At 44.0% G+C, this 14,699-nt stretch overlaps 1 protein-coding gene across 1 annotated transcript; it reads right to left on the bottom strand.

Moving 5' to 3' along the window:
* Nucleotides 1–4,463: 4,463 nt before the first annotated feature.
* On the bottom strand, nt 4,464–6,564 carry LOC134483426 (disks large homolog 5-like). Its single transcript, XM_063278697.1, has 2 exons — nt 5,342–6,564; nt 4,464–4,709 (listed from the first exon to the last, which is right to left on the bottom strand). The coding sequence occupies exons 1-2, from the start codon at nt 5,515–5,517 to the stop codon at nt 4,529–4,531; spliced, it is 357 nt and encodes a 118-aa protein (XP_063134767.1). The 5' UTR covers nt 5,518–6,564; the 3' UTR covers nt 4,464–4,528.
* Between the last annotated feature and the right edge of the window lie 8,135 nt (nt 6,565–14,699).

The raw sequence follows: 14,699 nt of genomic DNA, 5'->3' as shown, positions 1-14,699 counted from the left end.
ACAGTGCAGGGGTGAGGTGTCACTGCAGGGATGACCACACACTGCAGGGGTGAGGTGTCACTGCGGGGATGACCACACACTGCAGTGGTGAGGTGTCACTGCAGGGATGACCACACACTGCAGGGGTGAGGTGTCACTGCGGGGATGACCACACAATGCAGGGGTGAGGTGTCACTGCGGGGATGACCAGCAGTATCCCAGCCTTGGCCTGGGAATAGCCATTGACACCCACACTTTCTGGGGCAACATTGTCTCCTGAGGATAGAGTCAGGCCAGGAGCAGCAACTGATGTTCACGAGGGACAAACTTTCTTCACCTCCTGCCCATGCTGGCCCTAGGATCTGGGCTTTTTTGGTGACATGAGTGCTGAGCCTCCCAGGTAGATGGGTTTTCAGGGGTCAGGTGGTGATTGTCACCAAAGATATCCATAAGGATAAGTCATACTGTACTAATTCCCATATTAGATCTCTTCTCACAGGTCACAGAGGCCATAGTGGGTCCTAAATGTGGAGTCAGGTTCCTGTGCACTTTTGAGGAGACTGGTCAGACATTTAGGCTTCGTGATATTTTGTTGGCATTATTTTGGGGGGGATTTTATTTTTACTGTTGGGGCCAAACCTGGGGCTGCCATGTGGAGGGAAAAGCTTTGCCAAAGCTGTAGATCATCCCTAATAATAAACTCCTGAATTCTCCCAATCCTGGAACTATCTAGGTCCCTCACATGATGCAACCTTTGGGGCATTCCTCACATAGAATCATGGGGTGGACTGCATCCCAAAGCGAGACAGTGGGAAATGTTACCCAGTGTCTCCCTGTGGCTGTGACGATGGGAGTGCTGACCAGTGGAATGCAGGCCCCATGTGAAAGCCTTTTGGTTTCTACTTGAGTGGAATCTTCACCATGCCTTTTTTTTTTTTCTAGAAACACAGGTTGCCCTGGAACTTACAGTCTTCCATCACCCTGACTCAGTTTCCCATGACTGGGATCATAGGCTTAAATTACTATGCCCATTTTTCTTTTTTGTATTTATAAATCTGCTAAAAAGCCAGAAGGATCCAGAATGTAAAATGGTGCGGTCCAAGGCATTTCCAACAGGGGATTCTTGACCTAGGAGTATCCAGACCAGTGTTTATTGTGTGGCTACTTCATTCCCATAACAGCTTATATTTGACAAAGAATTCCAAGTTGTGATATGACTGGGCAGCAGGTGATATCCCATACAGCAGGACTGACTCAGGTTGTAATTAAGGCTGGAGAAACTTACTAGGACCCTGGTAATCCTACCACCCTGGGGCCTTTAGATAGCCTTAATCTGATCTTCCCCCCTGTGCTATTAATCAATTGCTCTTGAAGGTAGATTTGAATTTACAGTCACTGTGAGGCAGGAGAATTAGGACCCTACAGTCACTCTGGGCTCCATAGGAAGAGCCTGTTTCAATAGTAAAAGAGGTCACCTGTGAGTTCTTACTGTCTTCCCTGAGGCCTTACTGCTGGAGTTAGACTAGCTGTCTCACCAATTGAAGTAGAGGGCAGAATGCTGGTGCCTTCTATAGTGAGGACTAGTGACAGATGGTCTATGGAAATTCTAGAAAGGTCTACAAGTATTTATGTCCTGTGCATGGGAACTGCTGGCTTCCCTGTGTCCTTTGCCTTTATTTTGCAGTCCATGGGGCACCTGGAAATGTCCCCAAACCAGGCTGTACACAGGGCCTGTCCCGTGACTCTCACTTGCACTCAGAGCCTGCCTGATAGTCATAGGTCTGACAGAGTCCTGACACCTGCAGAGACCACTATAAGGGACCCTGCAATCCCCACACTGCCCATCAGTGTCTATAATGTCCCTATACGACACTGAGACGGTCTAAGCTCCTTCCAATCTTTATGCTGCATCAGAATCTGACCATTGCTACTTTTGCTCCTCTCATACCCACACTAGAAGCCCTGTACCCACACTAGTCCCAGCTGGCCTGTTGCCTACTGACATCTCATGGACTCTGCCCCAATATTCCCTCTTTGCCTGGGTCCGTGCAACTGTGTCCAGTTCTGCCTGCTTCCCTGCCTCCCCTCTTCCATTTTCCAAATGGCCACATTGACACATGGGTTTCTGGGTCTCCCACTCCTCGGATGCTGGGAACAGGTTCATTCTTTGCTGTTTGAATGGTTGTCCTAACACTGGAGGACCTTGCTTCAAGTAGTGGCAGTCAAACCTGGTGCTGATCGTGTCAGATCTGTCCAGGCTGTCTGTGTGACTGTGGAATGCGCCTCTGTTTTGGCTGAGTGTTATTTACCTCCCTCATGGCCATGTGATAACCAGACCATGAGCATGTTCATTGTTTGGAAAGAAGGGTGTGGAGGACATATGCTCCTCACCCTAGCATTAGTGGAAAAAAGACATAGGTAGATGCTGCATTCTAGACCATCCTGGGCTATAGAAACTCTGCCTCGAAGAATGCAGGGGGAGCAGGGCTGGGGTTCAGTTGGTTGCCTAGCAGCCTACCACATTGAGCAGGCACTGCTCAACCACCTGTACATGCACATCTCCTGAGATCTCTCTCCTAAATGGGAGGTGATCGTGTCCACCTAGTACAGCACATGCCCTGGAAGGACAAAAGCTACCTACAGGAGCTGTGGTGATGACTCCCAGGTTAGAGCATCTGCTGCTCTCTCAGAAGAACCACATGGTCCCTAACAATCATCTACAATGGGGAATGCTATTCCCTCTTTTGGATCATGAGGGAAATGCACTCAGGAGTGGACCAGACATACATTTGAAAAAAAAAGATCCATTGAGTTACATGATAAGAATAAATATAATCAGCAACAATAAAAAACACAGCATATGAATGATCAAGTGAAACAGCACCTATAAAAACCTATTTCCCAAAATGACGTTGATGGTCATTATCTTTATGGTTTAATAATAATGCTGTATTGTAAGAAAAACTGAGGCACATGGTTCTCGATTAGGATTATTCTATAATCCTTTGTGAAAGTTGTCATTTTTTCTGCAGCTCTACAGGCATGAGTGTGTGTTACTCAATATCTGGTGCACACAGTCAATAAGGAATGTGTGTTGTAGACTGATATAGACTAGGATGAGCAGAAGACAATACAGCATGGATACAGTATGTCAGTGATTACATCATACAGTGTGTGTCCATAAAAAAAGTCACATTATCCACACAAAAGACACTATCACCCTGTGTACACCTTGGTGGCTTTGAATTCCCTATTTACCCATGCTGCCTGGACCATGCAAAGATCCATATCTAGCTGTCAGTTCTAAGTCTACAGGAGGGGAAAGGACCCTTGAATAAGATGGTCTTAAGAGTCAAGAGTTACAAATCAATTTTTATTCATAAGGAATACAATTTACAAAAAACAGGCATAAAATGAACAACTAAAATGGTATAAAAAATGAAAAACAGTAACAAGAATATATAACTATGAAATAACAAAAAGAAAACTTCAATGAAAATCATAACCAAAAACATTTCTTAACAGCATTTTCTTAATGAACATTTAGAAACACAGTTGTAGTGCTGTTTCTCCTCTAGGACAAGACGTCAAGGCAGTCCCCTCAGATGTCTCTCAAATGGTGTTGTCCGTATGAGAAAGGAGAAGGACCTCAACCAGACAGTCTGGCATACGGATACATAAATTTAGGGTCTCTATACATTGAGGAAATTAACTGAGAAGAAGAATATTCCCCCAAAAAGTCTTTGACTGTGAGGATTGTCGTCACAGGGAACTCCTGACAGAGAAACTCACTCTTCAGGGGGCTGTCTTCCTGGGATCCGTCCTATGCCATGTCTCCTGCAGTTTCTGAGACCTGGGAGGAGAAGGCAGCTATTAAGACACTGATTTGGTGGGGACATGCATACCAGCTGTCAAGTTGCTGCCTTCAGTCCCCTCAGCTGCATTGGACAGACAGCACTGATCTTTTCACTGAAATCATTGCTGATATCTCTGCAGGCTGGGAACATCACCAGCAACCCTCACAGTACTGTGGGAGAACAAGCTGCTCCTCAGACTCTACCAGTGCAAACCAAGAATGGGGAAATCGGGAGAGACCTAATTGGGGTGCAGGAAGAAAGGAGAAGGCCACATGATACCCAGATCAAAGCCAATGACCAGGACACATTTGCCATTTGCACTTGGTTCTTATCCCTACAAGGTGCTTCCAACCATAACATGACCCCTGTATGACCTTTGTCACACGACCAAGAACTCGTTCAAAACTCTTCATAGCATCCAATCTGTGATAGGGAGATGCAGTCATATGATATGTTATTCCTCTGTCACCATTTCTGGACTGCAGTTTCAAAAAGGGCAGAGAAGTATAATTGCCAATAACTCAGTTTCTCAAGAGTGGTTAACATCCCAGAATACTTGTGCATACACAGAGCAATGAATAACTCTATCACATAAGGTGGGTGACTGACTGGGTGTGGGGAGATTAGAAAGATGATAGGGGAAGCAAAGATGTATCCAATAGGCAAATGGTATCAGACATTGTTAATCTGACTCAGCTGCTTGTTCCTACCACATTTTGCTGGGTCTGGAGGTTGCTGGCCTTCTCCTGTTCATCTTCATCATTCGGGTTCAACTCAAACAAATATCGCTGTAACTCCTTGCTCTCCTGCTTCAATGTGACCAACTTCTTCTTCATACATGCCTGGTCCATCAGGAGCCGGCTGTGCAGGTTGCTGGAAACACACTCTGCATAGTAAGATCCTGAAGCCTCTTCCTCCCATAACAACTGCCAAATCCCACAAAGTCCACCAGGACCCAGATACCCATAAAGACTTCATAGAATACATCTCCATACATGTAAGGCTGCTGCACAAACAGCAAATGGCCAATCCAGGGAAGAATAAATTGTTTCTGTGACCCAAGCACCAATAAGAGTCCATGTCTGTCCAAAAGAACAAGGGATCTACAACTACCCATGAGAGCCCAATGCATCGGGACAGCATCAATTAGTAGGCAGCAAATAACCACAAGAGGACAGTATGACCAAGGGAGGTCATGCAAACCATGTGGTCCACACATTGAGCTTTGTTAAACCTGGTAAGACCCCAGAGCCGCAGGTTGGCCTAATAACACTCTGATGCCTGAATCAGTGTAGTTCTATCCAGAGCCTTGTAAAGATGCATAGACACTGTGGTGAGAAGTCACAGTCTCTTAAAGAACTGAAACTGAGTCCAAAAGACCCACAGCACAGTGATATTTAAACAGCAGAAGACATGGACCCAGAGCTGCAGGCTCTCCAGTCCAGAACAAAGAGAGGCAGCAATGGCCATTCCACAAGTGATGGGCCCTTCTGACCAGTACTTACCGATAGAAGTTAATCTCCTTCTTGAGCTCCTGAAATTTCTCACGATGTTCAATGTTCTTTGTGTCTAAGTTGTGCAGTAATGACATGACCTCTTTCTCCTTTATCTTCAAGTTTTCATAAAATGGATTTGGCCTGAAGTAGGGGCTGGCCCCAGGAAGATAGAACCCAATGAACATCGAGGTTTAGGATTATATGAACTCAGGCTGTGTCCTGTACTACCCCAGTCCTGGAAGGACACTTTCTGAATTCTACATATTTGAATTCTTCAGCTTCAGAAACTTGGAATTGTGTGCCCAGGACAACAGAAGCTAAGCACCCAGATAAAGGGTTCCCTGGCTCACTTTTTTCAATCAGGAGGGCTGGATCTGCATTCAAACCTGTTATGCTGTCAAGAGCCTAGGCCACAGAGCTTACCAAACCACACACACACACACACACACACACACACACACACACACACACACACACACACATCCAGAAACCTCTGATTTCATTTTTCCTGTTTTGACAAGTGGAATGCTACAAGCCGAATAACTAATATTCTAGAGGCAGACAGTACACATAATTCTGGAGATGAGACCAGATATTGCCACAAACTTATAATCTGCTCAAGGCATACAAATGTATAGACAAATGTGACCACACAGGCAAAGAACTGTACTGTTGAAAGTGGGGCTTCCAAAATAAAGTACTTACACCTCCATGAAACTATTATACAGGTATATCCTCAGGTCAAAAAACAGACCCCTAAATTCCAAGGGTGGAGGGACACAGAAACATATAAAAGTTGTGCATATGCATGCAGACCTGTTCACAAACAGACACACAAACTGGGACACACCCACAAGAAAAGAAAATTAAACAGACTCAGAGAATGAGAAAGAGAGACAAATATGGAAAGAGCACAATGAGAATCATTAGAAATGTATGCACCATTACTGTCTCGGAATTTAAGGCACACAGACAAGAAGGAACAGGCCAGAGCCTCAGGCCTTCTAGTTAAGCATGGAGATGAACAATGTGGGACCTGTTACCTAAGGGTGCTGCCATGAGATGATAGCGTTCAGTCACATTCCTAGCAAGTACAAACACTGTCCACAAACTCACAGCACCTAGAACCTTGCAAAGCTGCCACTTGTCAAGGGCTTTCCAATTGTACACTGGGAACTCATGCTCCAGTGACTTTATCCCTGAATTCTTCACTCAGATCACAAGTTCAGATTTTCAACAGGCAGAATCAGAGAGTCCATGTCCAAACTCACTCCTCAGTAAGGGTCAGGTTCTGAATCTCCTCTCTATGGGAGATGAGGTTTAGAACAAGGTCCTTTGTTTGGAGCAATGCATACCTCTTGTTCATGGATCCACCTGTCACATAAAGGAGGCGATCTGTCAGCTCATTTCTCTCCTTGGTAGTTAGCTCCAGTTCTCTATTCAGCCTCTCCTCTTCCTCGTTGTCCTGTACCTTGTTTAGGATATTTTCAGGGGATGACGTCTGTCTGCAGGCCTCTGTAGGTAGAAGAACACAAGTGAACCCGCATGGGGTGAATGCATAGAGCATACACAGACCACAGTGAGGTCTAAACAGGAGAACATGCTTGGAAGCCAGTGTCACTGCAAGAAGTTTGGTCTGTGTAGGAGGCATCCTAAGTGGATCACAGTCCCCCCACTACTATATAGAGACCAAGAGATGTAAGCAGCCAGGTGTTCCCTATGCCCGCCCACACAGGCTTACAAGTACCAGAGAGATGCCTTCTCCAGGATTATTATCAGGTACGCAGGCTACAACCTGGTTTCAGGACCCTCACCCCTCTGGTTTCAGAAGTCAGATCATCAATTCAGCATCCACAATGACTTGATTGATCAGGGAAACTCAGATATCCTACACTGTTACTCTAGTCCAATAACTTTGCATTAAAAAGTCATGTAGGGGGAGGACATGGTCAACAGACTTATTAATTCCCCCTACTGAAATGACAAATGCCCCAGAAGTGCCAATAGGTTACAGGCTCTTTCTCTACCTGCTCCATATAGTTTGGCTACTGTAGAAAAATATCTGCCACACAGAACCTCTAATATATGAAGGTAAGATTGGCCCCGTGAGCCAGAGGTAGTCAGAGGAGTTCTAAGAATATAAGGTCATGGCCAGGAGCACAGTTCTCTCCCTCTTACTACTGTCAGATAGTCACTGAATTGAAAGAAGCAATGAAAGTGAAGTACATTGATGCCCTGTTTAATTCAGAAAAGTTATACCCTCCATGACTCCTGGTGGTGTTATAATATCAATTTAACATACCGAATGCACTGTAAAAGTAAAGACTAGAAGTTCACCCAATAATAGCATAGGCATTGCCATATCCTCCATGTGGTTATGGAGAAACTAATGATGTGAAAACCTTGACTTTCAGGAATTGTGATAATCATGGAATTCAATATCTGTGGAGATGTTCCAGTGGTTGTGGCCCATTGCTATAAAGGCCAGCTGAAGGCCCCCACACTCACCCCTGAGAGGAAGATCAACATACACTGCCCAGAACTTACTCCACATTCCCCATGTCCTGTGTCCATCATTACCGTTAGGTTTCGTTTGCTTCACTCTAGACTCTTCTCTATCAACATCAACTCTCCCAAAGCGCCTACAAAGACGGGCAAACATGTCTGTGGATATATCCTTTGGACACTAAGAGAAAAAGTAGGGAATTGGTTGTCACAACGATACTGGTGACATCACAGGGATTCCAAGGTCTCTCTAGGAGACAATAGAATGTCCACGAAGGGACGGCTGATGTCACGGAGAACAGACTTTGCCTCCTTGCTAATGTTCTCCCTGTACTGAGCAAAAGCTGATGGACCCTTTTCAGGGGACTTCCCTGTGGCATAGCCACTGAGCACCACATGCTTCCAAAGCCAAATTTGGCTCTAGGCTTGATTGGAAAAACCTAAGTCATTGCTATGTATCTAAATGAGTGCTTCCTCCCCAATCCCTGCACAGAAGTGTTTCATCCTACCTCAAATTCTCCTCAGTCAGCAATATTACCCATTAAAGATTACTGAGAAATCACACCAGTTCCTATAAGTAGCCAAAGAGGTCTCCTGTCTCATCATGTGCAGGTGCATGAAATCACACCCAGAAATAGCCTATAGGATAGGTTGCAATGTGGGTGTGTGTTATAGGTACAACCTGAAGCTTTGTGCTTAACATTTGACAGTTGCCACCAGATTCTTTAGGAGAAAGAATTGCATTCATTATGGTCCTGGCAACAATGTGGTGATCTGTTAGGAGAGGAAACTGAAATATTGGATCCACCAGTGAATGCACCCTCAGACTGAGTGTGGGGCTCTCCTCTTTGCACTTAAGTTACCAAAGCAGGATTGCTTACAGGCCTCTCTAAGCTATAACGTGTGATTTCATCTGAAAAATAAAATAGTCAGCAGATGTGGGGGGGGGGATGCAGCCAAAGGAGTAGGAGAAGCCTAGAGACATAACTCAGTGGACAGAGTAAGAAACAAGCATCTTCACTCCTGTTTCATGGATCACCCCACAAAACACAAAAGCATGTATCGTACTAAAAAAAAAAGGCAGTTATTTTATTGAATGCATACACTAATACTGTTTACAGTATTAGTAGCAAAGCTCAGATTTTGGGGGCAGATCCATGACTTGAACTATCTTCCTGACAACATATCAATCAATCAATCAATCAATCAATCAATCAATAAATAAATAAATAAGAAAAAAAACCACAAAAATAAAAAACACAAAAAGCACAAGCCTCTCATGTGAAGTTACAGAAGAGTGATCCAGTGGTCCCTTCTGACCAGGCCATTTTAGCTATGACAGTGCATAGTGACCCTTAATTTGATGGGTCCTATATAAAGCTTTGTGCAATATTGTCATTTTAACAAACCTCATCCAGAACATACATAACGACACAGGATATGATTGCTATGTCCTTGCTGTGTATCAAGTTATTTTTCTGTGTCCTGATTGTCAGGCATATTACACCAACAATCTGAGATGGCTGGTAGACTTGGAAGAAAGTGGATATGAAAGATCCCCGTTTGATATCAGTACAGCCATTTCTTAAGCATGAGAATCTTTTAAGCTGGCCCTCGCTTAGCCCCTAGACGTTAGACAATAGACCAGAAAGTACAGAAAGCACATTCCCACCCACTCTCTAGGAAGCTGCCCGACCATAAGAACAGAGGGTATAGAACATATTTACTGCAGGGCAATTACAAGACAGGAAACATCTCTGGGAAGCTGACTGATCACTATAGAAGTGAGATGTCCTTGGTACTGAATGCAGCTGTGCTATAGGCTGACATCGCTATAGCCTTGTCCTGGGAACCCCAGAAGAGAAACACCTGCCAAGACAGATATCCTTGGTCCTTGTCCTGGGAACCCCAGGATAAGAAAACATATATCAAGTCAGACATCCTTCCTACTGAAATAGCTACATTGATGTGGTTACGGCCTTATCCCAGGACGAGAAACATCTGCCTAGTTATCCTTGGCACTGAAATAGCTGAGCTAATGAAACTGTGTGATCATAAATGACTGTTTAAGCTGTACATTTCTGTTGTTTGAGGCTCCTCACATCCCTCCTCGTGAGGACCGTGTCGAGCCCCAGTGCATTGGTATCCCAAAGTAAACCTCTTGTTTTTACATCAAGACTGAGTCCTGTGTGTTCATGGGGTGGTGATTGTCCTCAGGACTGGAGCGAGAGTCTCCTCTGTCTGAGGGTCTTTCAGATAAAGCTATAGTTGTGGGTTACACACCTCAATTCTCATTGGCTAATGCTGTCCTCACAGTCCTTGGAGGCCCCTTTGTAAGACTACCTGTTGGAAAGTAGAAGCAGCTTTATTTGAGCTCAAAGTGAACCTGACGAGCAACGTAGAGAACAAGATGGGGTAATTGAGAACCTGTCTAAAACCAGCACAGAAACCCACCCTTCATTCAAAGCATCATCTACCAATTCTTGAATTTTTACCATTCTCTGCCAACCAGTCTTTCATTCAGGAAAGGTAGAAAAGAACTGGAAATGATCTTTGTATTCTAAGGACCTCGATCTGTCTTTCCTTAGGTCCACGTTAAGAACAAATGAAATGGGTATCACCATCTGAACAACTTAGTATCACCTACTCAGCATTTCTAGCCTAATACTGTGCCTATGGCAATCTCAAGCTTCCCTGAGTGTTGCTGCCCCAGCAAGAAGAATGAAGAACTGAGGTCAAACCCCACTTAACCTTTCAAGGGGTTAGAAGAAAGCCATCAGAGATACTGCACTTCTTTGTCCTTAGATTAAATCAAGATGATACAACGTGAATCTATTGGGATATTCAACCATACATCTTCCTCACAACCCCACCTATCTGAGTTCATTGCTTGGCAGAATTCATGCCCCACCATCCTAGATATTTCCTGATTCATTGCTGCCAAGGGCCAGGTTTCCTGAATTTTGTTTTTTGTAGAATTGGGTGTAGTCAATCATAGTTGCCCTCTGTAAGAAATGACAAATATCTATAATAACTGACCACACTGGACTTGTGTATACAAGTACAGTGGTGGAAAATTCAGCATAACTGAGGAGTGGGAAATCACCACTGTGTCCTGGCCTTTCTCTGCCCATATCACAGCTCACAGGCGGCTGGGGCAAACCTTGAGTTCCTCTGTAGAAACAGAGTGATGTTGAATGGACACTGAGCAGGCAGAGCAACACAGCTGAGGCAACTCAATTCCAGCAACAAATGCATTATGTGTTTCCCATCTTAACAGCTCCTTTTGAGGACTTGTCCCCACACCTAGCTTAAACACAGCAATTTTCATACATGCCTGCCTGCTATTTCATATTGTTGCTGTAATACGCCTCCACATCATAGATTTCAAAAAAGAAAGAAAATAAACCTGACAGTGAGAAGGGTGATGCTTGTCAACATCTAGTGTGTTGGGGGCCCAGGTATGGTCACAAATAACCAGGACACAGGGGATGCAAAGCAAAAGCAGATGCAACTGCATGCAGCTGCAAGTTTATTAACCCTTATACAGGCATGAATATGGATTACCTCACTTTCCCTTTTGGCAAGATATAATAAGATCGTTATTCCCATGATATCAGGAACGACTGAGGCAAGACTAGGCAAAGAAGTGAGACTAAGCAAAGGCTTCTCCTTAAAATATCTGTATAGCAAGTCACCCCTCTTGCTAGTATCACAATCTACTTGTCATACCCCAGAGACCATGAGAGCTGCTTCCACAAAAAACGGACACAGTACAGCATAGTGTAAGGTAAAGTGAGAAAAACATTTTCTTCTCAAGGGCAGCGTTCCAGCCCCTGCTTGCATCTCTCAGCCGTCTTTCCTTGATCCTGTCTGGGAAGTGTATCTCAATGATTCCTCAATTTCTCTCTTTGTCCTTTTGTTTTAAAAGTAACACTTTCTATAACATAGCTAATTGTCCTTGAAGGGGTTTAATCATGCAAAAAGAAAGCAATATAATATATAATGTATGCAACCTTTAATGAGTGTATCTATTTTCTTAGGGGTATTATTCAGATACCTTCCCAGATCTGGATTTAACTTTGATAATTGTTATCTGTCTACAAAATCAACAATATCGAATGAATATTCCAGTTTTCTGGCGTAAAGTCCTCGGGAGTAAGAACTAATGATTTTGGAATTTGCTCGGTGTCTATTGTTATGTCCCTCATTTCATTTCTGATTTTTAATTCATGTATTGTCTCTCTTGTGCATTGTTAGTTTGAGGAAGGGGTTGTCTCTCTTGTGGATCTTCTCAAAAAAAAAAAAGAGGAAGAAAAGAAAAAGACAGCTCTTGCTTTCCTTGACTTTGTATTTTTCTCTTTGTTTCTAAAGGCTTGATTTCAACCGTGAGTTTACTCCTTTCATCAGATCCTACCAGACTCTCTATGGGATGAGGCTTTGCCTCACTTGGTAACAGCAGCATGGAAAAAATGAAGCTTTTGCTGATCTCTGTTGTGGTGTTGCACATCACAATCTCACCGAAAACCATGCATAGCCTGGTTTTAGGCTCTATTAAAGCAGCCCAGTATTTCAGTGTTACCTGCAAGGTGCCATGGAACGGTAGTAACATAATTCTGCATGCACATCGACAGGTTTCTCCACGGTCTTCTGGGTCATTTGATAATAATTTATAGTGAGTTCATGGATGAACACACACACACACAAACACACACACACACACTTTACTGACATGGTGCATATTCTTTGCACACCAAAAATAAAGTGAGCGTTACTGAAAATGCACCAATAGTGCAATCGATGGAGGGAGCAGTGGGGAAGTTGGGGCTTAGAGTTACTTAAAAGACCCGATGCAGATTCTCCTTCTATTGGAGGAGAAACTTGATAGACAATGTGGTTCTTTATTTTCTTTCTCTAGAGCACACAGGACTAGGGTGGCAGCTAGGGTTTGAGCATGTTTGGCAAGTACTGTAGCACTGAATTAAATCCTAGGGCTGGAACCCTATTAATCGTCTACAACAATTACAGGGCAGGCTGGATGAAGACACTCAGCTGACAATGTGGACATCTCAGGACAGTCACTGGACAATGGCTGACACACTTGTCTGAAGACTGGAAATGTTTCTCGATCTTGGAGAGGAAAGAAGGACCCTCCAACTACACTGTCGTCTAAGGAAGTTTATTCAGGTGAGGGATGACAGGGACTGTTTTGTCTCACGTCACACATGTCAGTAGAAAATATCCTAGGTATTAGATGCCGCTGTTAGCATTAACAGAACAAAGCCCATAGTGTTGGGAAGATTAATAAATTATGAGTAGGATTAGAAAACCCCAAGCCTCTTCCAGGTTCTAGGAGAGCAAAAAAAAAAAAAAAATACCACGAAATACGGCATTAATGTGATAGTTTGGTTAAATCTAGTTACTAGTTTCTATTGTGATACCTATTGTCAGTGCCTGCGCCGACAGTGTGTGAATATCAGGTGTAGGTTTGTGGGGTTGAAAGAAAACACGTACACGGGTCACCCCTTTTTAGCGAGTGCCACAAAGGCTTTACTGAGATCTCCTTGTATACCAGAGGCAAAAGCCGTGGAAAAACAACAAGGCAGGTGAAAATCCCCAACCAGGAAAATAGGACAAGTCTGTGTGGTGAAAGTTCCAGCCCAATCAGGGGCATAAACAGCTTCTTAAAAACAAGAAGCAGGAAAGCTCAGTGGGGAGGAAGGGTGCCATGGAAAATCCCAGCCCCAAATCAGGGGCTAAGAGCAGCTGTCAAAGGTGTAAACAATTTCTTGCTATAGCAGGCTGAAAGGCTCAGCAAGGGGGGAGGGAAACACCAAGGTAGGGCCCAACAGGAGCCTTCAATGGTGGCTCTAATGTTTCACTTTCCTCTGCCAACTGGCCTGCACACTGTTTCTAGCACCATAATGATTTCAAGTCTTCCTCCTAAGGAATTTTGTGGCAACCGTTGAATGCTAAGCACAAGGCTTCATGAGTGTTCCCCTAACACACACCCATGTTGCAACCTTCCATGCAGGCTATTTCTTGATGTGATTTCAAGCACCTGTACATAATAAGACAGGAGAACATTTTGAGTGCATATTCAAACTGGTATTATTTCTCAGGAATTTTTAATGGCTAATATTGGTGAAGAAGGATAATTTGAGTTAGGATGAGACATTTTTGGGCAGGATTTGGAAGGAAACATTCATTTAGATGCATAGGAATTACTAAGGTTTTTATAATCAAGCCTTGAGGAAAATTTGGCTTTGGAAGCAGGAGATGCTCAGTGACTCTGCCCCAGGAAAGTCTCCTGGAAAGGGCACCTCAGCTTATGCTCAGTACAGGGAGAACATTAGCAGGGAGGCAAAGTCTGCTCCCCATGACATCTGCTGTCCCTTCTTGGACATTCTATTGTCTCCTAGAGAGTTCTGGCATCCTCTGCTATGTCACCAATGTTGTAGTGACAACCAGTGCCCTAGTTTCTCTCAGTCCGAGTCTGGCAGATACATCCTAAGACATGTTTTCCAGTCTTAGAAGTGTTTTGGGAGGGAGGATGTCGATTGTGGAGAGACTAGGGTGAAGGAGTCTGACCTTTCGTCTCAAGGAAATGATGGACAAAGAAAGTGGTTCTGGGAATGTGGAGTAAGTTCTGGGCAGTGTCTTTTGAGCTTCTGTGGAGGTGGGGTGGGGGGAGGGATGGTGGGCGTCCTGCAAGCTTAAGCTGACCTTTCTAGCAATTGGCCACAACAACTGGAGCATCTGCAAAGGAATTGAATTTCAATGAATATCACAATTCCTGAAAGTCATGGATTTCAGAACATTAATTTTCCTATCCCCAAAGAAAGGATATGGTAAGGCCAAT

The sequence above is a fragment of the Rattus norvegicus genome, chromosome 19, assembly GCF_036323735.1.
Source record: "Rattus norvegicus strain BN/NHsdMcwi chromosome 19, GRCr8, whole genome shotgun sequence".
Taxonomy (NCBI): domain Eukaryota; kingdom Metazoa; phylum Chordata; class Mammalia; order Rodentia; family Muridae; genus Rattus; species Rattus norvegicus.
This window is presented reverse-complemented; position numbering and strand designations above follow the sequence as displayed.

Bases quoted from the DNA above. Each gene is read 5' to 3' on its own strand.
- LOC134483426 (XM_063278697.1), bottom strand. From the start codon at position 5,517: ATGTTCATTGGGTTCTATCTTCCTGGGGCCAGCCCCTACTTCAGGCCA. The intron at 4,710-5,341 runs GTAAGTACTGGT...GTGTGTTTCCAG, and splicing joins AAGGAGATTAACTTCTATCG to CAACCTGCACAGCCGGCTCC.